Raw genomic sequence first — 26,331 nt, 5'->3', positions numbered from 1 at the left:
GAAGCTGCTCAGTACTTAAGCCTGTGACTTAAGGTCCCTGTATGGAGGAATTAACACCCCAAATGTGGATGAAGTTTGGCTACAGCTACATTAGTCAAGCCGTTAAGTGCTGTAAGCGAGGCATTATAAAAAATGGCACCATGAACAAAAGCAGAGTTTGTGCGTTGGTTAAAAAACAAAGAAAACCACATGCTAGAAACTACAATAGTGATTATCAAAACTATAAACTTTATTACGCTACCTAGAACACCACATTTAAATATACTGACAAGTTTAATACACTGTGACCATGATAAAAAAAATGCAAGGTGAACTCTGTACAGTTTCACCCTGATACTCTGTACATCTGTTATTGCAGACATTATGGGACATGTTATTTTGCCACAGGATGTTTGACCATGGAAAATTTGTGAGACCGCTTATATGATTGAAAACCATCAATTAAAAAAACGCCCATGCTTCCGCATATCTTTTCTTGTGCTGGGCTGTAGGATCTACCTTTCTAGACTGCGCATGGCGATGAGCAATCAGCCACCTGTTGACATATGGCGGTGGATTCCAAAGAGGCGGAGGAGGGCCCATGAGGTTTTTAAACATTAATGAGGAAAGGCGTCCGATATCAAGGCAGTTTGGTATGGGTGACATTATCAAGTTCATTGTGCTGAAACCCCTTTCGCAGTCACTTGAAGTCACAGGACTTCAATCAATCAATCAATCAGTGACACTTATAGAGCGCGCTACATACCCGTAGGGTCTCAAGGCGCTGGGGAGGGGTGGTGCCGCTACTGCTCGAACAGCCAGGTCTTCAGCTTCTTCCTGAAGGAGAGGTGGTCTTGGGTCAGGCGCAGGTCGGACGGGAGGGAGTTCCAGGTCTTGGCGGCCAGGTAGGAGAAGGATCTTCCTCCTGTAGTCGCTCTTCGGATGCGGGGGACAGCGGCGAGGGCGTGGTTAGCTGATCGGAGGTGGCGTTTGGGAGCGTAGAAGTTGACTCGGCTGTTGAGGTAGCTCGGGCCTTGGTCGTGTAGGGCTTTGTGTGCGTGGGTGAGGAGGCGGAATGTGATTCTCTTGTTGACGGGGAGCCAGTGAAGGCCTCTCAGATGTCCGGAGATGTGGCTGGATCGTGGGATGTCGAGGATGAGTCTGGCTGAGGCGTTTTGGATCCGCTGGAGTCTCTTCTGGAGCTTGGCGGTGGTCCCGGCGTAGAGGGCGTTGCCGTAGTCCAGTCGGCTGGTGACGAGGGCCTGGGTGACGGTCTTCCTGGTCTCTGTGGGGATCCACCAGAAGATCTTCCGTAGCATGCGTAGGATGTTGAAGCACGCCGAGGAGACGCTGTTGACTTGTCTGGTCATGGAGAGGGAGGAGTCCAGGATGAAGCCCAGGTTTCGTGCATGGTCAGTTGGTTTGGGTGCGGTGCCCAGGGCGGGGGGCCACCAGGAGTCGTCCCAGGCGGAGGGTGAAGGGCCCAGGATGAGGACTTCCGTCTTGTCCGAGTTCAGTTTCAGGCGGCTGGTCGTCATCCACTCGGCTACCTCTTTCATCCCTTCGTGCAGGTTGGCTCTGGCGGCGGCGGGGTCGTTGGTCAGGGAGAGGATCAGCTGTGTGTCGTCGGCGTAGGAGATGATGCTGAGGTGGTGTTTGCGTACGATGGCCGCGAGGGGGCTCATGTAGACGTTGAAGAGGGTGGGGCTCAGGGATGATCCTTGGGGGACGCCGCAGATGACTTCGGAGGCCTCTGACTTGTACGGTGGTAGGCGGACTCGCTGTGTTCTTCCGTTGAGGAAGGAGATGATCCATTCCAGCGCCTTGTCCTGGATTCCGATGTTGCTGAGGCGCCGTATTAGGGTGCGGTGGCAGACCGTGTCGAATGCCGCGGAGAGGTCTAGGAGGATGAGGGCCGCTGTTTCTCCGTTGTCCATCAGGGCTCGGATGTCATCTGTGGCGGCGATGAGGGCGGTCTCGGTGCTGTGTTTGGCTCGGAAGCCGGACTGTGAGGGGTCGAGGGATCCGTTCGTCTCGAGGAAGGCGGCCATCTGCTTGTTGACGGTCTTCTCGATGACTTTGGCTGGAAACGGGAGAAGCGAGATGGGGCGGTAGTTCTTGAGGTCGGTGGGGTCCGCTGTTGGTTTCTTGAGTAGAGCGCTGAGTTCGGCGTGTTTCCAGCTTTCAGGGAAGATGGCGGTGTCGAAGGATGTGTTGATGATGTCTCTCAGGTGGGGTGCGATGACAGCGTCGGCCTTGTTGAAGACGTGGTGAGGGCAGGGGTCGGTTGGTGATCCGGAGTGGATGGAGTTCATCGTGCGGATGGTGTCTTCTGTGCTGATCGGGGTCCAGGCGTGGAGGGTGGTGGTGGGGGGGGGTGGCTGGTCGGCCGTGGTGTGCGTTGGTTGGTTGTTGAAACTGCTGTGTATGTCCGTGATCTTGTTGTGGAAGTATGAGGCGAGGGAGTTGCAGAGGTCTTGTGATGGGGTGATGTCGTTGTTTCCTGCGTTGGGGTTGGAGAGCTCTTTCACGATGTTGAAGAGTTCCTTGCTGTTGTGCGCGTTGTTGTCCAGCCGGTCCTTGAATGCTGTTCTTTTGGCGGCGCGGATCAGCTGGTGGTGTTTCCGGGTGGCCAGTTTGTAGGAGGTCCTGTTGTCCGGTGTCGGGTCCCTTTTCCAGACTTTCTCGAGGGCTCGGCAGTTCTTCTTGGAGCTCTTGAGTTCGTCGGTGAACCATGGGGCCTTCTTGCTGCCGGGTCTGTTGGGCGGGGTCCTCAGCGGGGCGAGCTCGTCCGCGCAGTTGCTGATCCACTTCGTGATGTTATCGGCGGCCTGGCTGGGGTTCGCTGAGCTGGCCGGAGGGTGTTGGCTCAGGGAGGTTGCGAGCTGGTCTGCTGTGATCTTGTTCCAGCTTCTGCGGGCGGTGTGTTGCTGGTGTTGGTGGGTCGTCGTTCTCTTGAAGGTGAAGTGGACGCAGCTGTGGTCCGTCCAATGAAGCTCTGTGGCGTGGCTGAAGTCGATGTCTGTGCTGGATGAGAAGACGGCGTCGAGTGTGTGTCCGGCGAGGTGGGTGGGGGTGGACACCAGTTGCTTGAGTCCCAGGTTGGCGAGGTTGTCGAGCAGGGCGCTGGTGTTGTGGTCGTTGTTGTTCTCCAGATGGAAGTTGAGGTCTCCCAGGAGGATGTAGTCAGCGGAGGGGAGGGCATGCGGGCTGACGAAGTCGGCGATGTCCTCGCTGAATTGCGTGCGTGGTCCAGGGGGTCGGTAGATCAGGGTGCCTCTGAGGGTGGTCTTCGGGTCGGTGTGGATCTGGAAATGCAGGTGTTCGGCGGTGGTCAGGGTGTTGTCGGTGCTGGTCGTGAGACGGATGGTGTTCCTGTGGATGATGGCGATGCCTCCTCCCATCTGGTTGGCGTTTCGGTCCCTCCGGACGATCTTGTAGCCCTCTGGGATAGCGATGGCGATGTCGGGAGCTTGTGTTTATAGCTCTCAAAACAGGTTGCAGTTGCTCTGGAATCTCATTGCCTCCATTATCAACAGTCTCTGAAGCCTTCAGATACGCCTTTATAATCAAGAGAGAATCTCCTGCACAGGTTTTGTAGTTTCTCCTCACCTTCATACCATGGGCTCTCAATGTCGGTTGGTCACTTCTGTGGGTTAATAACCTCTATCTCTGATGTAAGCGTTAAAAATGCATCTGTCCGAGATGATGCGGCCGACCTATTGCTTGCAGACTGTGCATACAACCTGGAGCGCAAGTTATCTGCCAGATTTCGATAATACTGGGGAAGGTTTATTTTTACCTGCCCACGCGAGTCCTACCAGCTGATTGGCACGCCTCTAAATAAGCCACTCTCAATAGCTTGTTCAGCCTCCTTCCTGTGTGTCCCTGGGAACTCCTTAAGCTTTTCAATTGCCCTTTTTTCAACGATTGTTGAGCTGGTAAGCTCGTGGCAGAGTTACTTCATCCTTTTTAAGTGCTTCTAGCAGTGTTCCAATTTCATGAACCGCATCTGCAACCCCAGCTAGATTCAGCAAGAAATCGGAAGTTGTCAGGATTTTATTCAGCCTGCTGAAAGTAGACCGGTGTATGGCAGCACAAGAAGTACTTAAGCTGGGCTGAACAAAATGCTGGTGAAGCGCTGGGTATGACTCCCACGCTGCTCGTATTGCCCTTTTGCTAGAAGCAATCCACCGGATTGAAAATACTCGCCCAATTTTCAGAATTGCAATTTCTAACTCTTTGGCACATGCAGAGTTCCCGCTGATTTTTGGGAGACTGGTGGTACACGGCATAAAGCTTTTCAAAAACTGATGCAAGGTGCTTAAGGCCTGGCACCGTATCAACCGTGTCCGCTACACTGAGCTCAAGCCGGTGGCACAGACAGTGCCATTTTACAAGGCAGGGGATTTACAAAAAAGCCTCCAAAACACCAGAGTTTCTTCCAAGCATTACACTGGCACCGTCACTGCACACCCCTATCCAATTGTCTGTAAGGAACTTGTTGCAAAACCCATGGTTTTTAAGACATTTCAACAGTGAGGACTCAATGCACTCTGTATCTCCCCAGGGCAACTAAAGCAAGTCAAGGAAAAGGCGAGGGGCTCTTTTCCATTGATTGCAGCACGGACATAAATAATTAAAACGGTCCTGGAAGAATGGGTTGTTGACTCATCAATATAAACGGAGATTTTTGGAGCTTGTTCAATGATGCAGATGCAAAGCTTTCTCCACTTTTCTTAGCAATGTAATTGGTTATCTGTGCTGCAGTGAATTCGCTGTGTAGAATCGAGCCTATATCTGACTCATTAGCATCCTGCAAGGCTACTAGACATGGAAAGTCTGAAAAGGGGCGATTATTTTTCGCACAACAGTAAAGCGTGTGAAACACCTTAACTGTTGAAGCATGGTAAGGTCTCTGCTGCTCTAGCATCGTTGACCTGAGTACCTCCTTCTTGGATGCAGCCCGGATATCACATGCATTAGAATGTGCTCCAGAAATGTTATGCTTGTGGATTTTTTTCCGCAGTGAGCCTAACTGGCTAGCTTTTGTTGGGCCAGATGCAGCAATGCTCCCAGTGACCCATTCTCTAGACATACCCACACCCAGTGATGCCCCAAGTAGCTTAACCTCACTGCAGATGTTGCGGCCAATGCGGCCATTTTCACTGCTTAGCCATGGATACTTTTCTTTAAATTGAGCCCACTGATTGTGGTCCCAACACTCTGGCAAGCTGGTATCCCTTTCAAAACTGGCGCCCGCATCCCAGATCTTTGTTGAAGAGTCTTCCAGTGGAGAAGGTTGAACCGATCCTTGGCTTGACATCATACTCTACGAATCTTGTGCAGGTACATCTTTCAAGCAGGCACTGGGCTGTACTAGGCTACTTTCAGAATCAAACCGTGATCTCTTGTTCACATTTGCAAAGAAATCCATGATGCTGGATTTCCGTTTGCTTATTTCTGTAGAAAGCAGAAAGCATTGGGTCAGCTATACTTTGTGCACTTGTCACTCATATTCACTGATGGTTGGTGAGGAGAAACATTTGCAAAATTGCCTGGCAAAAATATTTTTGGGATTACTTTTGACACTTAGAATTTTTTTTGTGGCCCAATGAGCCACCCATCCCGGTTTGTGGTGGTATTACAATAAAAAACAAGCATTGGCATAGCCAATAGGTCTCGCCTTTGGGACCTTATAAGTGTTTAGCCATGCAACAGTTGCATAACTAAATACTTATAAGGTCCCAAAAGCGAGACCTATTGGCTATGCAAAGCGGCCGTGAAAGTGAAAGTAATTGCTGTAAAGCGCGGGGCGCGCGCCCGCGCATATGCACTGTAGCTTTAGGCTGGCCTGGTAGCACTTTTTGGAGCCCTCTCAATAAGTCTCGCCAGACCAGCGCATGCGCTGGTTCAGGCGAGACCTAAAGAGAAAGTCACAAAATGCCCTATTGAAAAAAGAAAACTTCCCTCAATTAGCAATTGATGATCTTCAATTTTACCGGAGTGATATTGCTCAATCAATCACTGCATTTGTAAAGCGTGCTACATACCCGAGAGGGTCTCAAGGCGCTGGGGGGGGGGGGGGGAAGGGGTGCTGCTGGTCGAAGAGCCAGGTCTTGAGGAGTCTTCTGAAGGCCAGCAGGTCCTGGGTCTGTCGTAGGATGGTGGGGAGAGTGTTCCAGGTCTTGGCGGCGAGGTAGGAGAAGGATCTGCCTCCGGCGGTGGTTTTTCAGATGCGGGGGACTGTGGCGAGGGGGAGGTTGGCTGAGCGGAGGCTTCGGGTGGGGGTGTGGAAGCTGAGTCGGTTGTTGAGGTAGGTGGGTCCGGTGTTGTGCAGTGCTTTGTGTGTGTGGATCAGGAGCTTGAAGGTGATCCTTTTGTTGACGGGGAGCCAGAGCAGGCCTCTAAGGTGGAGTGTGATGTGGCTGCGGCGGGGGACGTCCAGGATGAGTCGGGCCGAGGCGTTCTGGATGCGTTGGAGTCGTCTCAGGAGCTTGTTTGTAGTTTCTGAGTAGAGGGCGTTCCCGTAGTCGAGTCTGTTGGTGATGAGGGCCTGGGTAACGGTTTTTCTCGTTATTTTCACGTGGGTCGCACTCCGCTGGTCTTTAGCAAGTAGCCCCATAGGATCTGGATGATAGAGTAGCAGCGGCGAGTACACCTATGCTACAAAGTGTAATAATAAATGCCATCCCTGGACACGTGTTTCGAGGTAGTTGCCTCTCGTCAGCAGGGAGCAGGACTGTGTGGGGGGTGCCGTAGACTGCCAAAAAATATGAGGTTTAAGTACCTTTCGTGGCGGCGCGCGGGTGCAGACTCCAGGCTCGTCAGCCAATCGCTCAGGGAGCTTCAAACATTATTTTCACGTGGGTCGCACTCCGCTGGTCTTTAGCAAGTAGCCCCATAGGATCTGGATGATAGAGTAGCAGCGGCGAGTACACCTATGCTACAAAGTGTAATAATAAATGCCATCCCTGGACACGTGTTTCGAGGTAGTTGCCTCTCGTCAGCAGGGAGCAGGACTGTGTGGGGGGTGCCGTAGACTGCCAAAAAATATGAGGTTTAAGTACCTTTCGTGGCGGCGCGCGGGTGCAGACTCCAGGCTCGTCAGCCAATCGCTCAGGGAGCTTCAAACATTATTTTCACGTGGGTCGCACTCCGCTGGTCTTTAGCAAGTAGCCCCATAGGATCTGGATGATAGAGTAGCAGCAGCGAGTACACCTATGCTACAAAGTGTAATAATAAATGCCATCCCTGGACACGTGTTTCGAGGTAGTTGCCTCTCGTCAGCAGGGAGCAGGACTGTGTGGGGGGTGCCGTAGACTGCCAAAAAATATGAGGTTTAAGTACCTTTCGTGGCGGCGCGCGGGTGCAGACTCCAGGCTCGTCAGCCAATCGCTCAGGGAGCTTCAAACATTATTTTCACGTGGGTCGCACTCCGCTGGTCTTTAGCAAGTAGCCCCATAGGATCTGGATGATAGAGTAGCAGCGGCGAGTACACCTATGCTACAAAGTGTAATAATAAATGCCATCCCTGGACACGTGTTTCGAGGTAGTTGCCTCTCGTCAGCAGGGAGAAGGACTGTGTGGGGGGTGCCGTAGACTGCCAAAAAATATGAGGTTTAAGTACCTTTCGTGGCGGCGCGCGGTTGCAGACTCCAGGCTCGTCAGCCAATCGCTCAGGGAGCTTCAAACATTATTTTCACGTGGGTCGCACTCCGCTGGTCTTTAGCAAGTAGCCCCATAGGATCTGGATGATAGAGTAGCAGCGGCGAGTACACCTATGCTACAAAGTGTAATAATAAATGCCATCCCTGGACACGTGTTTCGAGGTAGTTGCCTCTCGTCAGCAGGGAGCAGGACTGTGTGGGGGGTGCCGTAGACTGCCAAAAAATATGAGGTTTAAGTACCTTTCGTGGCGGCGCGCGGGTGCAGACTCCAGGCTCGTCAGCCAATCGCTCAGGGAGCTTCAAACATTATTTTCACGTGGGTCGCACTCCGCTGGTCTTTAGCAAGTAGCCCCATAGGATCTGGATGATAGAGTAGCAGCGGCGAGTACACCTATGCTACAAAGTGTAATAATAAATGCCATCCCTGGACACGTGTTTCGAGGTAGTTGCCTCTCGTCAGCAGGGAGCAGGACTGTGTGGGGGGTGCCGTAGACTGCCAAAAAATATGAGGTTTAAGTACCTTTCGTGGCGGCGCGCGGGTGCAGACTCCAGGCTCGTCAGCCAATCGCTCAGGGAGCTTCAAACATTATTTTCACGTGGGTCGCACTCCGCTGGTCTTTAGCAAGTAGCCCCATAGGATCTGGATGATAGAGTAGCAGCGGCGAGTACACCTATGCTACAAAGTGTAATAATAAATGCCATCCCTGGACACGTGTTTCGAGGTAGTTGCCTCTCGTCAGCAGGGAGCAGGACTGTGTGGGGGGTGCCGTAGACTGCCAAAAAATATGAGGTTTAAGTACCTTTCGTGGGGGCGCGCGGGTGCAGACTCCAGGCTCGTCAGCCAATCGCTCAGGGAGCTTCAAACATTATTTTCACGTGGGTCGCACTCCGCTGGTCTTTAGCAAGTAGCCCCATAGGATCTGGATGATAGAGTAGCAGCGGCGAGTACACCTATGCTACAAAGTGTAATAATAAATGCCATCCCTGGACACGTGTTTCGAGGTAGTTGCCTCTCGTCAGCAGGGAGCAGGACTGTGTGGGGGGTGCCGTAGACTGCCAAAAAATATGAGGTTTAAGTACCTTTCGTGGCGGCGCGCGGGTGCAGACTCCAGGCTCGTCAGCCAATCGCTCAGGGAGCTTCAAACATTATTTTCACGTGGGTCGCACTCCGCTGGTCTTTAGCAAGTAGCCCCATAGGATCTGGATGATAGAGTAGCAGCAGCGAGTACACCTATGCTACAAAGTGTAATAATAAATGCCATCCCTGGACACGTGTTTCGAGGTAGTTGCCTCTCGTCAGCAGGGAGCAGGACTGTGTGGGGGGTGCCGTAGACTGCCAAAAAATATGAGGTTTAAGTACCTTTCGTGGTGGCGCGCGGGTGCAGACTCCAGGCTCGTCAGCCAATCGCTCAGGGAGCTTCAAACATTATTTTCACGTGGGTCGCACTCCGCTGGTCTTTAGCAAGTAGCCCCATAGGATCTGGATGATAGAGTAGCAGCGGCGAGTACACCTATGCTACAAAGTGTAATAATAAATGCCATCCCTGGACACGTGTTTCGAGGTAGTTGCCTCTCGTCAGCAGGGAGCAGGACTGTGTGGGGGGTGCCGTAGACTGCCAAAAAATATGAGGTTTAAGTACCTTTCGTGGCGGCGCGCGGGTGCAGACTCCAGGCTCATCAGCCAATCTCTCAGGGAGCTTCAAACATTATTTTCATGTGGGTCGCACTCCGCTGGTCTTTAGCAAGTAGCCCCATAGGATCTGGATGATAGAGTAGCAGCGGCGAGTACACCTATGCTACAAAGTGTAATAATAAATGCCATCCCTGGACACGTGTTTTGAGGTAGTTGCCTCTCGTCAGCAGGGAGCAGGACTGTGTGGGGGGTGCCGTAGACTACCAAAAAATATGAGGTTTAAGTACCTTTCGTGGCGGCGCGCGGGTGCAGACTCCAGGCTCGTCAGCCAATCGCTCAGGGAGCTTCAAACATTATTTTCACGTGGGTCGCACTCCGCTGGTCTTTAGCAAGTAGCCCCATAGGATCTGGATGATAGAGTAGCAGCGGCGAGTACACCTATGCTACAAAGTGTAATAATAAATGCCATCCCTGGACACGTGTTTCGAGGTAGTTGCCTCTCGTCAGCAGGGAGCAGGACTGTGTGGGGGGTGCCGTAGACTGCCAAAAAATATGAGGTTTAAGTACCTTTCGTGGCGGCGCGCGGGTGCAGACTCCAGGCTCGTCAGCCAATCGCTCAGGGAGCTTCAAACATTATTTTCACGTGGGTCGCACTCCGCTGGTCTTTAGCAAGTAGCCCCATAGGATCTGGATGATAGAGTAGCAGCGGCGAGTACACCTATGCTACAAAGTGTAATAATAAATGCCATCCCTGGACACGTGTTTCGAGGTAGTTGCCTCTCGTCAGCAGGGAGCAGGACTGTGTGGGGGGTGCCGTAGACTGCCAAAAAATATGAGGTTTAAGTACCTTTCGTGGCGGCGCGCGGGTGCAGACTCCAGGCTCGTCAGCCAATCGCTCAGGGAGCTTCAAACATTATTTTCACGTGGGTCGCACTCCGCTGGTCTTTAGCAAGTAGCCCCATAGGATCTGGATGATAGAGTAGCAGCAGCGAGTACACCTATGCTACAAAGTGTAATAATAAATGCCATCCCTGGACACGTGTTTCGAGGTAGTTGCCTCTCGTCAGCAGGGAGCAGGACTGTGTGGGGGGTGCCGTAGACTGCCAAAAAATATGAGGTTTAAGTACCTTTCGTGGTGGCGCGCGGGTGCAGACTCCAGGCTCGTCAGCCAATCGCTCAGGGAGCTTCAAACATTATTTTCACGTGGGTCGCACTCCGCTGGTCTTTAGCAAGTAGCCCCATAGGATCTGGATGATAGAGTAGCAGCGGCGAGTACACCTATGCTACAAAGTGTAATAATAAATGCCATCCCTGGACACGTGTTTCGAGGTAGTTGCCTCTCGTCAGCAGGGAGCAGGACTGTGTGGGGGGTGCCGTAGACTGCCAAAAAATATGAGGTTTAAGTACCTTTCGTGGCGGCGCGCGGGTGCAGACTCCAGGCTCGTCAGCCAATCGCTCAGGGAGCTTCAAACATTATTTTCATGTAGGTCTCACTCCGCTGGTCTTTAGCAAGTAGCCCCATAGGATCTGGATGATAGAGTAGCAGCGGCGAGTACACCTATGCTACAAAGTGTAATAATAAATGCCATCCCTGGACACGTGTTTTGAGGTAGTTGCCTCTCGTCAGCAGGGAGCAGGACTGTGTGGGGGGTGCCGTAGACTACCAAAAAATATGAGGTTTAAGTACCTTTCGTGGCGGCGCGCGGGTGCAGACTCCAGGCTCGTCAGCCAATCGCTCAGGGAGCTTCAAACATTATTTTCACGTGGGTCGCACTCCGCTGGTCTTTAGCAAGTAGCCCCATAGGATCTGGATGATAGAGTAGCAGCGGCGAGTACACCTATGCTACAAAGTGTAATAATAAATGCCATCCCTGGACACGTGTTTCGAGGTAGTTGCCTCTCGTCAGCAGGGAGCAGGACTGTGTGGGGGGTGCCGTAGACTGCCAAAAAATATGAGGTTTAAGTACCTTTCGTGGCGGCGCGCGGGTGCAGACTCCAGGCTCGTCAGCCAATCGCTCAGGGAGCTTCAAACATTATTTTCACGTGGGTCGCACTCCGCTGGTCTTTAGCAAGTAGCCCCATAGGATCTGGATGATAGAGTAGCAGCGGCGAGTACACCTATGCTACAAAGTGTAATAATAAATGCCATCCCTGGACACGTGTTTCGAGGTAGTTGCCTCTCGTCAGCAGGGAGCAGGACTGTGTGGGGGGTGCCGTAGACTGCCAAAAAATATGAGGTTTAAGTACCTTTCGTGGCGGCGCGCGGGTGCAGACTCCAGGCTCGTCAGCCAATCGCTCAGGGAGCTTCAAACATTATTTTCACGTGGGTCGCACTCCGCTGGTCTTTAGCAAGTAGCCCCATAGGATCTGGATGATAGAGTAGCAGCGGCGAGTACACCTATGCTACAAAGTGTAATAATAAATGCCATCCCTGGACACGTGTTTCGAGGTAGTTGCCTCTCGTCAGCAGGGAGCAGGACTGTGTGGGGGGTGCCGTAGACTGCCAAAAAATATGAGGTTTAAGTACCTTTCGTGGGGGCGCGCGGGTGCAGACTCCAGGCTCGTCAGCCAATCGCTCAGGGAGCTTCAAACATTATTTTCACGTGGGTCGCACTCCGCTGGTCTTTAGCAAGTAGCCCCATAGGATCTGGATGATAGAGTAGCAGCGGCGAGTACACCTATGCTACAAAGTGTAATAATAAATGCCATCCCTGGACACGTGTTTCGAGGTAGTTGCCTCTCGTCAGCAGGGAGCAGGACTGTGTGGGGGGTGCCGTAGACTGCCAAAAAATATGAGGTTTAAGTACCTTTCGTGGCGGCGCGCGGGTGCAGACTCCAGGCTCGTCAGCCAATCGCTCAGGGAGCTTCAAACATTATTTTCACGTGGGTCGCACTCCGCTGGTCTTTAGCAAGTAGCCCCATAGGATCTGGATGATAGAGTAGCAGCAGCGAGTACACCTATGCTACAAAGTGTAATAATAAATGCCATCCCTGGACACGTGTTTCGAGGTAGTTGCCTCTCGTCAGCAGGGAGCAGGACTGTGTGGGGGGTGCCGTAGACTGCCAAAAAATATGAGGTTTAAGTACCTTTCGTGGTGGCGCGCGGGTGCAGACTCCAGGCTCGTCAGCCAATCGCTCAGGGAGCTTCAAACATTATTTTCACGTGGGTCGCACTCCGCTGGTCTTTAGCAAGTAGCCCCATAGGATCTGGATGATAGAGTAGCAGCGGCGAGTACACCTATGCTACAAAGTGTAATAATAAATGCCATCCCTGGACACGTGTTTCGAGGTAGTTGCCTCTCGTCAGCAGGGAGCAGGACTGTGTGGGGGGTGCCGTAGACTGCCAAAAAATATGAGGTTTAAGTACCTTTCGTGGCGGCGCGCGGGTGCAGACTCCAGGCTCATCAGCCAATCTCTCAGGGAGCTTCAAACATTATTTTCATGTGGGTCGCACTCCGCTGGTCTTTAGCAAGTAGCCCCATAGGATCTGGATGATAGAGTAGCAGCGGCGAGTACACCTATGCTACAAAGTGTAATAATAAATGCCATCCCTGGACACGTGTTTTGAGGTAGTTGCCTCTCGTCAGCAGGGAGCAGGACTGTGTGGGGGGTGCCGTAGACTACCAAAAAATATGAGGTTTAAGTACCTTTCGTGGCGGCGCGCGGGTGCAGACTCCAGGCTCGTCAGCCAATCGCTCAGGGAGCTTCAAACATTATTTTCACGTGGGTCGCACTCCGCTGGTCTTTAGCAAGTAGCCCCATAGGATCTGGATGATAGAGTAGCAGCGGCGAGTACACCTATGCTACAAAGTGTAATAATAAATGCCATCCCTGGACACGTGTTTCGAGGTAGTTGCCTCTCGTCAGCAGGGAGCAGGACTGTGTGGGGGGTGCCGTAGACTGCCAAAAAATATGAGGTTTAAGTACCTTTCGTGGCGGCGCGCGGGTGCAGACTCCAGGCTCGTCAGCCAATCGCTCAGGGAGCTTCAAACATTATTTTCACGTGGGTCGCACTCCGCTGGTCTTTAGCAAGTAGCCCCATAGGATCTGGATGATAGAGTAGCAGCGGCGAGTACACCTATGCTACAAAGTGTAATAATAAATGCCATCCCTGGACACGTGTTTCGAGGTAGTTGCCTCTCGTCAGCAGGGAGCAGGACTGTGTGGGGGGTGCCGTAGACTGCCAAAAAATATGAGGTTTAAGTACCTTTCGTGGCGGCGCGCGGGTGCAGACTCCAGGCTCGTCAGCCAATCGCTCAGGGAGCTTCAAACATTATTTTCACGTGGGTCGCACTCCGCTGGTCTTTAGCAAGTAGCCCCATAGGATCTGGATGATAGAGTAGCAGCGGCGAGTACACCTATGCTACAAAGTGTAATAATAAATGCCATCCCTGGACACGTGTTTCGAGGTAGTTGCCTCTCGTCAGCAGGGAGCAGGACTGTGTGGGGGGTGCCGTAGACTGCCAAAAAATATGAGGTTTAAGTACCTTTCGTGGCGGCGCGCGGGTGCAGACTCCAGGCTCGTCAGCCAATCGCTCAGGGAGCTTCAAACATTATTTTCACGTGGGTCGCACTCCGCTGGTCTTTAGCAAGTAGCCCCATAGGATCTGGATGATAGAGTAGCAGCGGCGAGTACACCTATGCTACACCCCTAACTATTTTCTCTACTGAGGAGGGAAGTTATCCCGAAACCCGAGCCATGTCTCGGGCGATATTTTAAAACCCGGGACATGTATCGGGTCTAGAGATCAAACAAGTACTTACTTGCACCCACTGGGGTGAACCACTCGGGAACTTCATGTACCAGCTTCCCTTGGGGCGACCCGGAGGAGGGGCTAGCGGTGTGCGCTCCATTGCGATTGTTTATAAAAATGGCTCCCTCGAGCTTTGAGCTGACGAGCTCCTGGACGACGCACCTGCGTGCCTGTGCGGGCACTGAGGCCTTTGACGGTTGCTTGGCGGCCCTCTCTTCCACCCCTAACTATTTTCTCTACTGAGGAGGGAAGTTATCCCGAAACCCGAGCCATGTCTCGGGCGATATTTTAAAACCCGGGACATGTATCGGGTCTAGAGATCAAACAAGTACTTACTTGCACCCACTGGGGTGAACCACTCGGGAACTTCATGTACCAGCTTCCCTTGGGGCGACCCGGAGGAGGGGCTAGCGGTGTGCGCTCCATTGCGATTGTTTATAAAAATGGCTCCCTCGAGCTTTGAGCTGACGAGCTCCTGGACGACGCACCTGCGTGCCTGTGCGGGCACTGAGGCCTTTGACGGTTGCTTGGCGGCCCTCTCTTCCACCCCTAACTATTTTCTCTACTGAGGAGGGAAGTTATCCCGAAACCCGAGCCATGTCTCGGGCGATATTTTAAAACCCGGGACATGTATCGGGTCTAGAGATCAAACAAGTACTTACTTGCACCCACTGGGGTGAACCACTCGGGAACTTCATGTACCAGCTTCCCTTGGGGCGACCCGGAGGAGGGGCTAGCGGTGTGCGCTCCATTGCGATTGTTTATAAAAATGGCTCCCTCGAGCTTTGAGCTGACGAGCTCCTGGACGACGCACCTGCGTGCCTGTGCGGGCACTGAGGCCTTTGACGGTTGCTTGGCGGCCCTCTCTTCCACCCCTAACTATTTTCTCTACTGAGGAGGGAAGTTATCCCGAAACCCGAGCCATGTCTCGGGCGATATTTTAAAACCCGGGACATGTATCGGGTCTAGAGATCAAACAAGTACTTACTTGCACCCACTGGGGTGAACCACTCGGGAACTTCATGTACCAGCTTCCCTTGGGTCAACCCGGAGGAGGGGCTAGCGGTGTGCGCTCCATTGCGATTGTTTATAAAAATGGCTCCCTCGAGCTTTGAGCTGACGAGCTCCTGGACGACACACCTGCGTGCCTGTGCGGGCACTGAGGCCTTTGACGGTTGCTTGGCGGCCCTCTCTTCCACCCCTAACTATTTTCTCTACTGAGGAGGGAAGTTATCCCAAAACCCGAGCCATGTCTCGGGCGATATTTTAAAACCCGGGACATGTATCGGGTCTAGAGATCAAACAAGTACTTACTTGCACCCACTGGGGTGAACCACTCGGGAACTTCATGTGCCAGCTTCCCTTGGGGCGACCCGGAGGAGGGGCTAGCGGTGTGCGCTCCATTGCGATTGTTTATAAAAATGGCTCCCTCGAGCTTTGAGCTGACGAGCTCCTGGACGACGCACCTGCGTGCCTGTGCGGGCACTGAGGCCTTTGACGGTTGCTTGGCGGCCCTCTCTTCCACCCCTAACTATTTTCTCTACTGAGGAGGGAAGTTATCCCGAAACCCGAGCCATGTCTCGGGCGATATTTTAAAACCCGGGACATGTATCGGGTCTAGAGATCAAACAAGTACTTACTTGCACCCACTGGGGTGAACCACTCGGGAACTTCATGTACCAGCTTCCCTTGGGGCGACCCGGAGGAGGGGCTAGCGGTGTGCGCTCCATTGCGATTGTTTATAAAAATGGCTCCCTCGAGCTTTGAGCTGACGAGCTCCTGGACGACGCACCTGCGTGCCTGTGCGGGCACTGAGGCCTTTGACGGTTGCTTGGCGGCCCTCTCTTCCACCCCTAACTATTTTCTCTACTGAGGAGGGAAGTTATCCCGAAACCCGAGCCATGTCTCGGGCGATATTTTAAAACCCGGGACATGTATCGGGTCTAGAGATCAAACAAGTACTTACTTGCACCCACTGGGGTGAACCACTCGGGAACTTCATGTACCAGCTTCCCTTGGGGCGACCCGGAGGAGGGGCTAGCGGTGTGCGCTCCATTGCGATTGTTTATAAAAACGTTTTTTCTCGTGTTGAGGGAGATCCATTTGAAGATCCTACGGAGCATACGGAGGGTGTTGAAGCAGTACGCGGAGACGGCGTTGACTTGCCTGGTCATGGAGAGAGTGGAGTCGAGGATGACCCCCAGGTTGCGTGCGTGGTCCGTGGGTTCCGGGTCTGTGCCTAGTGACGTGGGCCACCAAGAGTCGTCCCAGGCTGATGGGGTGGGTCCGAGAATGAGGACCTCCATCTTGTCTGAGTTCAGCTTCAGTCTGCTGTCCTTCATCCAGTCGGCTACGGCCTTCATTCCTCTGTGGAGGTTAGCTTTGGCGGTGTGGGGATCTTCGGTGAGGGATATGATCGGCTGGGTGTCGTCGGCGTAGGAGATGATGTTGAGGTTGTGTTGTCGTACGACATGGGCGAGGGGGGCCATGTAGATATTGAACAGCGTCGGGAGGATCCCTGTGGGACGCCGCAGATGATCTTAGTGGTTTTTGAGCGGAAGGGTGGGAGGCGGACGCTCTGGGTTATGCCGGAGAGGAAGGGTATGGTCCAGGACAGGGCCTTCTCTTGGAAACCGGCGTCATGGAGGCGTGCTGATAGGGTGTGGTGGCATACCGTGTCAAAGGCTGCTGATAGGTCCAGGAGGATGAGGGCAGCTGTTTCTCCTTTGTCCATCAGGGTCCGGATGTCATCAGTGGCAGCGATGAGGGCGGTCTCGGTGCTGTGGTTGCTGCGAAAACCAGATTGGGAAGGGTCCAGGATGTTGTTAACTTCGAGGTAGCAGGTCAGCTGTTTGTTGACAATCTTCTCGTCACTTTTGCCGGGAAAGGGAGCAGGGAGATGGGCCGGAAGTTCTTGAGGTCCTTGGGGTCCGCCTTGGGCATCTTCAGAAGGGCGTTGATCTTGGTGTGCTTCCAGCTTTCTGGGAAGGTTGCTGTCTCGAAGGAACAGTTGATTGTTTTCCGGCTGGCTTTGTTGAAGACGTGGTGAGGGCAGGGGTCCGATGGGGATCCGGAGTGGATGGAGTTTATGGTTTTGATGGTGTCTTCGTCGCTGGTGCTGGACCAGACGGTCAGGCGACTGGTGCGAGTGGTAGTCGCAGGGGTGGTGCACTCGGTGGTGGGTGCGGGGGGGGGGGTCGGAGTTGAAGCTGTCGTGGATGTCGGTGATCTTGCGGTGGAAGAAGGTGGCCAGGGAGTCGCACAGGTCTTGAGATGGCGGGATGTCGTTGGTGTTGGAGCTGGGGTTGGAGAGTTCTTTCACGATGCTGAAGAGCTCTTTGGTGTTGTGTGCATTGTTGTCTAGGCGGTCCTTGAAGGCGGTCTTCTTGGCGGTCCTGATGAGTTGGTGGTGTCTGCGGGTGGCGCTCTTGAGGGCTGTGTGGTTGTCTGGTGTTCGGTCGTGGAGCCATTTCTTCTCCAGCTTCCGACAGGTGTGCTTGGAGATCCGGAGGTCCTCGGTGAACCAGGCGTCTTTCTTGTTGGTGTGGTTGGTTGTAGAGGTCTTGAGAGGGGCGAGGGTGTTGGCGCAGTCGTTGATCCACTGTGTGAGGTTGGTCGCGGCGGTGTCTAGGTCAGTGGGGTCGGTGGGTGGTCTCAGGGCGAGGGCGGTAGTCAGTTGGTCCTCGGTGACCTTGCCCCAGCAGCGGCGTGGTAGCTGTTGGGTGCGGTGGTGTGTGGTAGGTTTTCTGAAGGTGAAGTGGAGGCATCTGTGGTCGGTCCAGTGTGGTTCGGTGGTGTGGTTGAAGGAGACGTGGGGGCTTGCGGAGAAGATGGGGTCGAGCGTGTGTCCAGCGGCATGGGTAGGTGTCGTTACGAGCTGTTTGAGTCCGAGGTTGGCGAGGTTGTCGATCAGGGCGATGGAGTTGGCGCCGTTGTTGTTCTCGAGGAGGAAGTTCAGGTCCCCGAAGAGGATGTAGTCCATGGAAGCGAGGGCGTGGGTGCTGATGAGGTCGGCGATGGTGTCACTGAACTGTGGGCGGGGTCCGGGAGGTCTGCAGATGAGAGTTCCTCTGAGGGTGGTGTTGGGGTCGGTGTGGATCTGGAAGTGCATGTGCTCGGCGGTGGTGAGGGTGTCATTGGTGTTCATTGAGATTTTGATGGAGTCTTTGTGGATGATGGCGATTCCTCCTCCCACTCCATTGATGCGGTCTCTGTGGGAGATCTTGTAGCCCTGTGGGATGGCTATGGCGATGTCTGGTGCTGAGGTGGCGTTCAGCCAGGTCTCCGTCAGGAAGGCGACGACGGGGGCGGTGGGGTCTAGGAGGTCCCAGAGTTCGATGGCGTGCTTGCGAGCGGAGCGGGTGTTGAGGAGGATGCAGCGGAGGTGGTTGGGTTCTCTGGCTGGTGGTGTGGAGGGTTGGATGCTGGTGAATCTGCAGTTCCGGCAGGTGAAAGGCCCCTGGGTGCGTTTCGGGGTGGCCCGATAGCAGGGTTGGTCTCGTCTGGTGTTGAGTGCGTGGAGGGTGCTTGCGTCGTAGTGCAGTCTGGGGTTGCGGGGGGTGCGGGGTCCAGGGGTTCTGGCGCTGGGTGCGGTCCAGGTGCAGACGGGCTTGCCTTAGGCGTGCCTTCGGCGTGCCAGTGGCGCGTCCGCTGTGCCGCCGCTTCGCGGCCTCCATATGAGGGCGGACGGAGGGAGGAGCAGCTGGGAGGTGGGAGCAGGGCGGCCAATGAGATAGAAGGGGGCAGGGCCGCAGGGGCTCAGCGGCGGGGGAAAACCCGGGGAAAAAACGGCGGGAAAAGACGGCGGGAGAGGGACAACAGAGCACAGGGGTACAGAAAGCAAAACACAGGGGCACAGAATGAAAAAAAAAAAGTGGCACAGAAAGCCAAGCGCAGGGGTACAGAATAAAAAAGGGAGCGAGTAGTCAGGCGGCAAAAGCGGCAACGGAGGTTCAACCCACAGGGGGCTGCGTGGCGGATGGGGGGAGCGACCTGCCTGGTGACAGGGTCAGAGGTCGCTCCCCCCATTTCGTTTCCCGTGTAATATATGAACATTTAATTATAAAGATTTTGGTCATAAAAGAACCAAACATTTTCTGGCAAGGAGAACCAGTGCTCGTTACCTCTCTTGGCTATCACTGTTGCAGCCTCCGTGCTAGGCGTAGAAGGTAAAGTTTCCGGTCTGGCAGCAGCTGGCTGTACGACTTCCTGATGATCCGTGTTGTGTCCTGAGTGAGCATGGGACCCAACGCGGCCCTGCTGTGCTGCAGGATGGACCATTGCAGGTGTGAGCAGGACAAATGCAAGGCAGAGAGATCTGTTGACTAGGATGGCTCCCAAGATAACGTCAGCTGTAGCGCAGATAAAATACTCCACATTAGGCAACTGTAAGCATTTTCATAGTTGAAGGAACGGTGGCATCCTGGTGCCATGCTCCTTCATTCCCTAGAAACGATTCCGAGACATTCCATAGATTTCCATCAATCTTGAGCACCCAAATTTTAATATTTGAAGAGGTTAAAACGCTTTTGGATGTTGGCGGCACAGCAGGTTGCCTTTAATGACTGCATTGAGACCTTTTAAAAGTGATCATTTTTAACCCTAAATTTAGAAACATCCATGCTTCCTTGCCCAAATGACAATTCCATAAGGCAACTAAGAGGAAAGTCAATTGGAAAGGTCATGCATGATGTGCGGAAGAGAATTGGTCAAGAGCAAAGCAAAAGATGCAGTCCTCAAGCTATGTTACGCGCTTGTAAAGTGCAGCTGCACAAAATGGGTTAAAATGATTCCCATGCAAGGTAGGTATGGTGTATCTCAGTTAGGATGGTCTTCCATGTCACGAAATGATGGCATAATAGTGCATAACTCGAATTAATACAAATAGATGCCAAGTTTTCAGGATGCTTATGTGTAAGGGTCTCCGTTTTCAGTTTTTACGGATTTTTTACAGATAAATACAGACAGAAAAGAATGTGTTTTCAGTCTGCATTTATTTTTAAAGTGGTTAAATACACCCTTACAGGACCTACAAGACACTCGGTCCAACTCTGGCATATTGTGAGCCGCAAACTGGGATGGGCTGACAAACTCACATTGGCTACCCCGCTCTGGGTTTCGGAAACGCTGGGTACACTGGGTTGCACTAAAGGGTTTCGTAACTGGGACCTGATAGGGATCTCCCGTATAAAAGACCTATGTGAGCCCAATGGTATGGTGACATTTGCCTCACTACAGCAAACATATGACTTAGCAGAAACGGAATACTATCGTTACGTACAGATCAGGCACTCACTCCAGACTAACATTCCACCTGGAACACCTCTTCCGGAGTCCTACCCCCTAGAGGGCAGACTGCTGGACGGTCATCTGCCGGAAAGGGCTATCTTCCTCACATATAAAAAACGTATACACCACACCCCTGACCCCTTGCTCGCACTTAGGAGAAAGTGGGAGACTGACGGTCTTGAGATCGATGACAAAGAATGTAGAGAGTCACTTTCCTCCCCCAAAGAAGTGGCATTATCAGCAAAACTGAGACTGATACAACTGAAAATATTACACTGAGTTTACATTTCTGGTACCCGACTAGTATTGATGGGTAGGAGTGAGGAAGGGCTCTGTAGGAGACAGTGTGGAGAGGTGGGGATGTTCCTTCACATAATATGGGAGTGCCCCCTGATACAAACCTACTGGAAACGGTTTCACAACTGTATGCGCAATGTCTGGGGGGTAGAATTGCGACCTGAAGTTAAAAGGTGCCTCTTAAACATCTGGGAGCCCACAGATTTGACAGCAAAAGGCAGAATATGGGCGACACTTGGACAGGCTATAGCAAAACGTAACCTAGCACGCCTGTGGGGAGTGGTAACACCTCCAACGTTTAGTGCATGGAAGAAGGACATGGACTTGTGCATGCTGCAAGAGAAGACAGTCTATGAGGCCCGGGGTTGCCCCCGGAAATGGGTGGCAATTTGGTCAAAGTGGAATGAGTACCGCGGCAATCTGTGTGAGCCTCCCTGTCTCCCTTCCCTTGACGAACCTTTAACGCCTTAATGATTTAAGTATTGTTAACATCTTATGTGCTATGCCAACGGAAGTGGTGATATTTGTATAAGAACTTATAGATGCAACACTGTAAAAGGTATGAATTCCTGTGTGTAATGACCATCAAGCTTACTTTTGCCAATAAACAGAGTTATAAAAAAAAAAAAAAAGTGGATAAATACAGAAAATTGTCCAATTTTTAAGTGACTCTCCGTGCTGTCTTTCATGAATTATAGTAGGCCAGCAGCTGGACAGCATGGAAATTAAAAACAAGCATTGGCATAGCCAATAGGTCTCGACTTTTGGACCTTGCAAGTGTTTAGCCATGCAACAGTTGTTGTTGCACCAAAGAAATTGTGCTGCATAAATAAATACTTATAAGGTCCCAAAAGCGAGACCTATTGGCTATGCCAATGCTTGTTCTTTGTGAAGAAATAGATGCTTGTTTCTATTTCTTTACTTTTGCTATAATCGCGGCACCAGCGCTTTATTTTTAACATTAAAAGTAAAGCGCCGGTGCCCGATTATACCAAAGGTAAAGAAATAGAAACAAGCGTCTATTTCTTTACTTTCGCTATAATCCCGGCACCGGCGCTTTATTTTTAACATTAAAAGTAAAGCGCCGGTGCCGCGATTATACCAAAGGTAAAGGTATAGAAACAAGCATCTATTTCTTTACTTTCGCTATAATCGCGGCACCCACGCTTTACTTATAACACTAAAAGTAAAGCGCCGGTGCGCGATTATAGCAAAAGCGCCTTCATGAAGTACAGTACCAGTGATGGAGACATATGGCGGCTGCGCGCGTTCACGCGCACATGCACGCAGGCTTTAGGCCAGCGGCTGCAGCACTTCGAAAATCCCCTTACAAAAATTCGAGCAACAGCGCATGCGCTGTTCTAGGCTCGACCTAAACAGGAAGACATTTCTTTAAATAATGGCATATGTCAACATACATTTATGGTACAATGCTAGTATTTACAGTGGATGTATTGTTATGTAATATGTGCAGCTTAAATAGCTAAAACTCGACAGACTGCAAAGTATAAGTGCGCGTCTATCAGTTAAATAAATATGGAAATGTACAGTTTGAGAACCTCATTTATACGCAAAGCACAAAATAAATACAGATAAAATGGCCAAAAGATAAATATGGATAAATAGAGACAGAAATGTAAAAAAAATACCATAAAACCGGGAGCCCTACTTATGTGTGACATTTCCATGGTTTCAGTGTGTATGTGTGACACTTGGAGTGGCACTTGGAGTGACACTTTCCACTCAGTGAAAACCAAGCTACAAAGTGCAAAGTAATCGATATCAGCCATTGCACCCTATTCAGCAATGAGAAGCTCCACAATATTTTGAAACTGCTGCAAAATACCTGAAATAAAAAGTTGCGCTTCATACACATTCAAATGGAATCTATAGTTGTCATAAATTGGAGAGCAAATACTGATTAGCCTGCACGTGCTTCAAGCAAAGAAAATGTAACTTTCTAAAAGTCAGCAAATTAAAAGCGATGGTAAAGTACCTATGCTTCAAGGGAGGGTTGAACAAGATTGGCAAGTCGAGACACAAGTACTGACCACGCATCTTACTCTTCAGATTTGTGTTGCTTTCTCCATAATGTGCTTTCTTCACCTTCTGAACACCCCTGCACTCTGTGTTGCTCTCTCTCCTGTGTGCTTTCCCTTGCTAATCTCTGTCTTGCTCATTTCTCCCCTGACCTCTTACTGTATTTCTCTCCCTCTCATGCGCTTCTTTCCCCTTCAAACCTCCCTTGCCCCATGATCTCTGTTCCTCCCTATCCGTTCTGTGCTTCTCCCCCGGGAAGATGCTCGTCTGCTCTGTGTTGCTCTCTTCCTCGTGTACTTCCCCCTGCAAACTCCCTCCATGCTTTATGTTACTCTCTCCCCCCTCTGTGTGCTTCTCTGCCCTGAAAACAACCCCTGCCCAGCACTCCTGGTCACCCTCTTCCTTTTGCGGTCCCTCAAAACATGGAAAACACCTCCCCTACTCCATGTTGGTCTCTCCCCCATGTGCCTCCCTCCTCTAACCACCTAACCCCCCGAAACCGCATTGGTAAAACATGTGTGTATATATAGAAAATAAAGGGGAAAGCATGTCTAAGGTTGTAAACCTCTCCTGAGTTGTACCTTACAGCAAAATATAATGCCATTAATTTTAGGATAAATAATAGATGTATGTGAACATATATATGTGTAGGTGTACTCCTACGTATGCTACGTGTGTTATTCTCCGCACAACACGTGGGTAATAATGAAGTGATTGGAAACTCCATGTGTGGGTGAATAATGAATGTAGTTGTAAGATGGACTATTCAGATGATCGACGTTTTTGCGGATGCTTATTACTCTGAGAAGTTTCGTTATGACATCATGTTTTTATAAGAGTGGTGCTCAGGTTTGCATATCTGGACAGCGTCATACTCCAACTTGAGTTGCCACTCTCCATCTAGTGTGTGTGATGAGGCCGCCAGACTAGCCACTCAGGTGAAATATGAGGCCATTAGCCAATCATGTAGCTGCAGACCCTGACCGCTGCTCTATGCCCCACCCTGGCATAAGGATAGGGCTGTAGTTAAGGGATAACGTCTACATGTAAGCCTCATGTCATGGCGACATTGTGCATGTTAATATACCACAATAACCTAACAAACTTGATCAAGACATCTAAAGAGCCTCTTGAAGATGCCTAAGGTGTGTTCAGTGATGGCTTACATACCTGTGTGTACCCTCCAGTGCCTCTTTTGGGGCCGTGTGGTTGGATGTCGGAAGGAGGGTGAGGAAACAAAGAGAGAGGGCTTACGGGACAATATCGGCAGCAGCGACACGTGATATTTGTTATGTTGTGGTTATCTTAAGAATGTAGCAAACATTCTATACATACAAGATTGTAATGGTATGTCTATGTGTGTATATTGTAAATGTGGTGAAGCTATCTGTGACTATATTTGTGATTCCTTAGGTGTACATACAATCCCAGAGTGAGTTATAGCCACATATCCCCGAAAAATCCAGAAAACAACTGACATGCAGGAGCAGAGAACTGGAAAATGTAGCTGTCATGTGTGCATCCAGAAAAGGCAGCTTACACATCAATGAAACAACCCAGACAGCGTGCATGTTGATGGAGTGCCAGTGAGGTCTGTTGCAGAAAGTTGTCCCGTGGAAGGGTGGCAGAAGTGCCAGGTAGGTGCAATCTATGGCATCTAATACCCTAAGGAAGTGGGTTATGGCATAGAATGTGGCGTAATTAAAAACTGGTGTACTAGTCCTGTCGTTCCTCTGGTTTCCTGCTCCAGCTCCTGCTCCCTTATCTGGTTGCCTCTGGCATGCCCACTGTATCTCCACTGACCACCTGGAAAGGTCTGGCAACCAGGAAATGGGGTGCAGCCAATATCTCCACATGAGAAGGGACAGCCTGCCTGCAAGGGGGATCTCGGTAAAGTGAGCTCCTGTTTCCAGTCTGCAACCATTTCAAGGTAAGAAGTGGTCTCTACAAATGGCTGCCTCCCTGGTCATCTGTAAGATGTTGATCACCTGTAAATCCACTCTGTTATCATAAAGTAAAAGCCACAAAGCTCTTCACTGACATGGTGTAAAAATAGTTGTGATTGCTATCTTGCCTTCGTATGCATGCAGTGTGTGCATGATTGGTTGCTGTTGTGATGAGTTTCACCTGTTAGGAGTGTTGGAGTCCTGACTGTTGACTCCCTTGCACTGTCAGGTGTTTGTTGTATGTGAATTAAGTCTTGTTGTAATGTTTTTCCTCTACTAATTTGTAGTATCCTCAGTTCATGGTATGATGTTCCCTTTCATTCTGTACCTAGCTGCTCAGCCAGTGTGAGTGTTCTGGGTAGAATGTTAGTGTGAGGGGAATGCTTGGGTGCCTGGGTGAGTGTGGTCAGTTGAGAGATGGGCTGAGCAGCTAGGAGGCTGCTCCTGGTGGGTCTTGTTCTAGTTTCCTGTAATTTATACTTATGGACTTAATAAACTTAATCAAACTCAACTCGGCTACGTCTACTATGTCACCTGAACACGTGGGGCCAGCCCACTACATTTGTGGTGACGATCTGGAGCTCATCTCACGCTAAAAGTAGTTGGGTGCGAAATAAGGATGTGGAGTAGAGCAGGACTATGTGTAGGGAAGAACCTACTACATCTACTAAAATAAGAAACAAGTATCAAGAAATTCGAGGAAAAGAAAAGAAACCAGTCAAGCAAGAAACCAGTTAAGAACGCCTCGCAGCCCACCAGTGTCCACTACACCGGACAGCCCTGCTGAGGCGTGTTGTGTCTGTTTCTATACGTCTACAACATCTTGTTAAAGATCCTACGCTTCTACAAATGCCTACATTTCCTCTAAAAATGTCTAGAGTGCCACAACAAACGTCTTCAGGTTCAACTCTTTCCTTTGAGTGGGATTTTGATGTGTGAACAGTACTCAGCGCTCATTTGTGCCAGCGCTGCATCTGCGTGATCTCTACATGAGCCAGCTTCATGTTTTGGGAATTGGCAACAGCGATCTGCGTTATGAGGAAACCGACACCCCTGGTGAGCACTGGGGTCTGTGTGAGCGTGGAGGAGTCCCAGGATTCACATATACTGTGTTCCTTGAGTGCCTGACTGTTTTTTCTGGTAGTTCATTATTCATCATTTTATTTGTGTTCAAGACTTGCTTTTCTGTGGATTTGGATGTACAACATCTTTTAACTGTTTGTGGTTGGTTTTAATGTTTATTTTCAAGTCTCCCTGCCTGCTGCCGAAGAGGAGAACGACATTGTAAGCATAGTAAAGTTTTAACTTTATTGAAATTTATGGTTATTTCTCCTCTTCGAGGCCTGTAAAATATGGCAGTTTAAAATTTAAAATAGTGCACGCACACCTTACCTGTCCGTGGTGTTGCGCGGAGCACTGCAGGAGCCTCTTGTGACATCTTGATTTATGCTGGTCATCTATGCTGCCTATGTACGCTCTGCAACTGGAGCGTGCCGTGAGCCACTCGGCGTTTGTCTCCTGAGCGTACCGCCATTTTGGTGTTGGCACATCCAGCCGGACCAAGAAGTTTCAATGCCAACCACTTTTTGTTTTGTCAACCATGCTCCGTTTTTCTTCAACAAAACTCTTTTTGTCAATTAAGCTTCTTCGTTTGAATCTTGTGGTGACATTTGGAGCTTCTCCTCGCTCAACATGGTTTTTGCCACCATTCAAGTTTCCGCCTC

The 26,331-nt window shown here is 51.1% G+C and overlaps 1 protein-coding gene across 1 annotated transcript in view; it reads right to left on the bottom strand.

The window, feature by feature from the left end:
• LOC146813412 (C-type lectin domain family 2 member B-like) overlaps positions 1–26,082 on the bottom strand; it is a 74,914-nt gene extending 48,832 nt beyond the window's left edge. The window contains exon 1 of the mRNA XM_085620187.1: positions 26,000–26,082. Within this exon, the coding sequence (XP_085476313.1) occupies positions 26,000–26,045 (46 nt within the window). The 5' untranslated portion in view covers positions 26,046–26,082. The remainder of the gene's footprint in view (positions 1–25,999) is intronic.
• Positions 26,083–26,331: the final 249 nt, after the last annotated feature.

The sequence above is a fragment of the Triturus cristatus genome, chromosome 7 (assembly GCF_964204655.1).
Source record: "Triturus cristatus chromosome 7, aTriCri1.1, whole genome shotgun sequence".
NCBI lineage: Eukaryota > Metazoa > Chordata > Amphibia > Caudata > Salamandridae > Triturus > Triturus cristatus.
The sequence above is the reverse complement of the archived record's forward strand: the minus strand, read 5'-3'. Positions and strand labels throughout refer to the sequence as shown.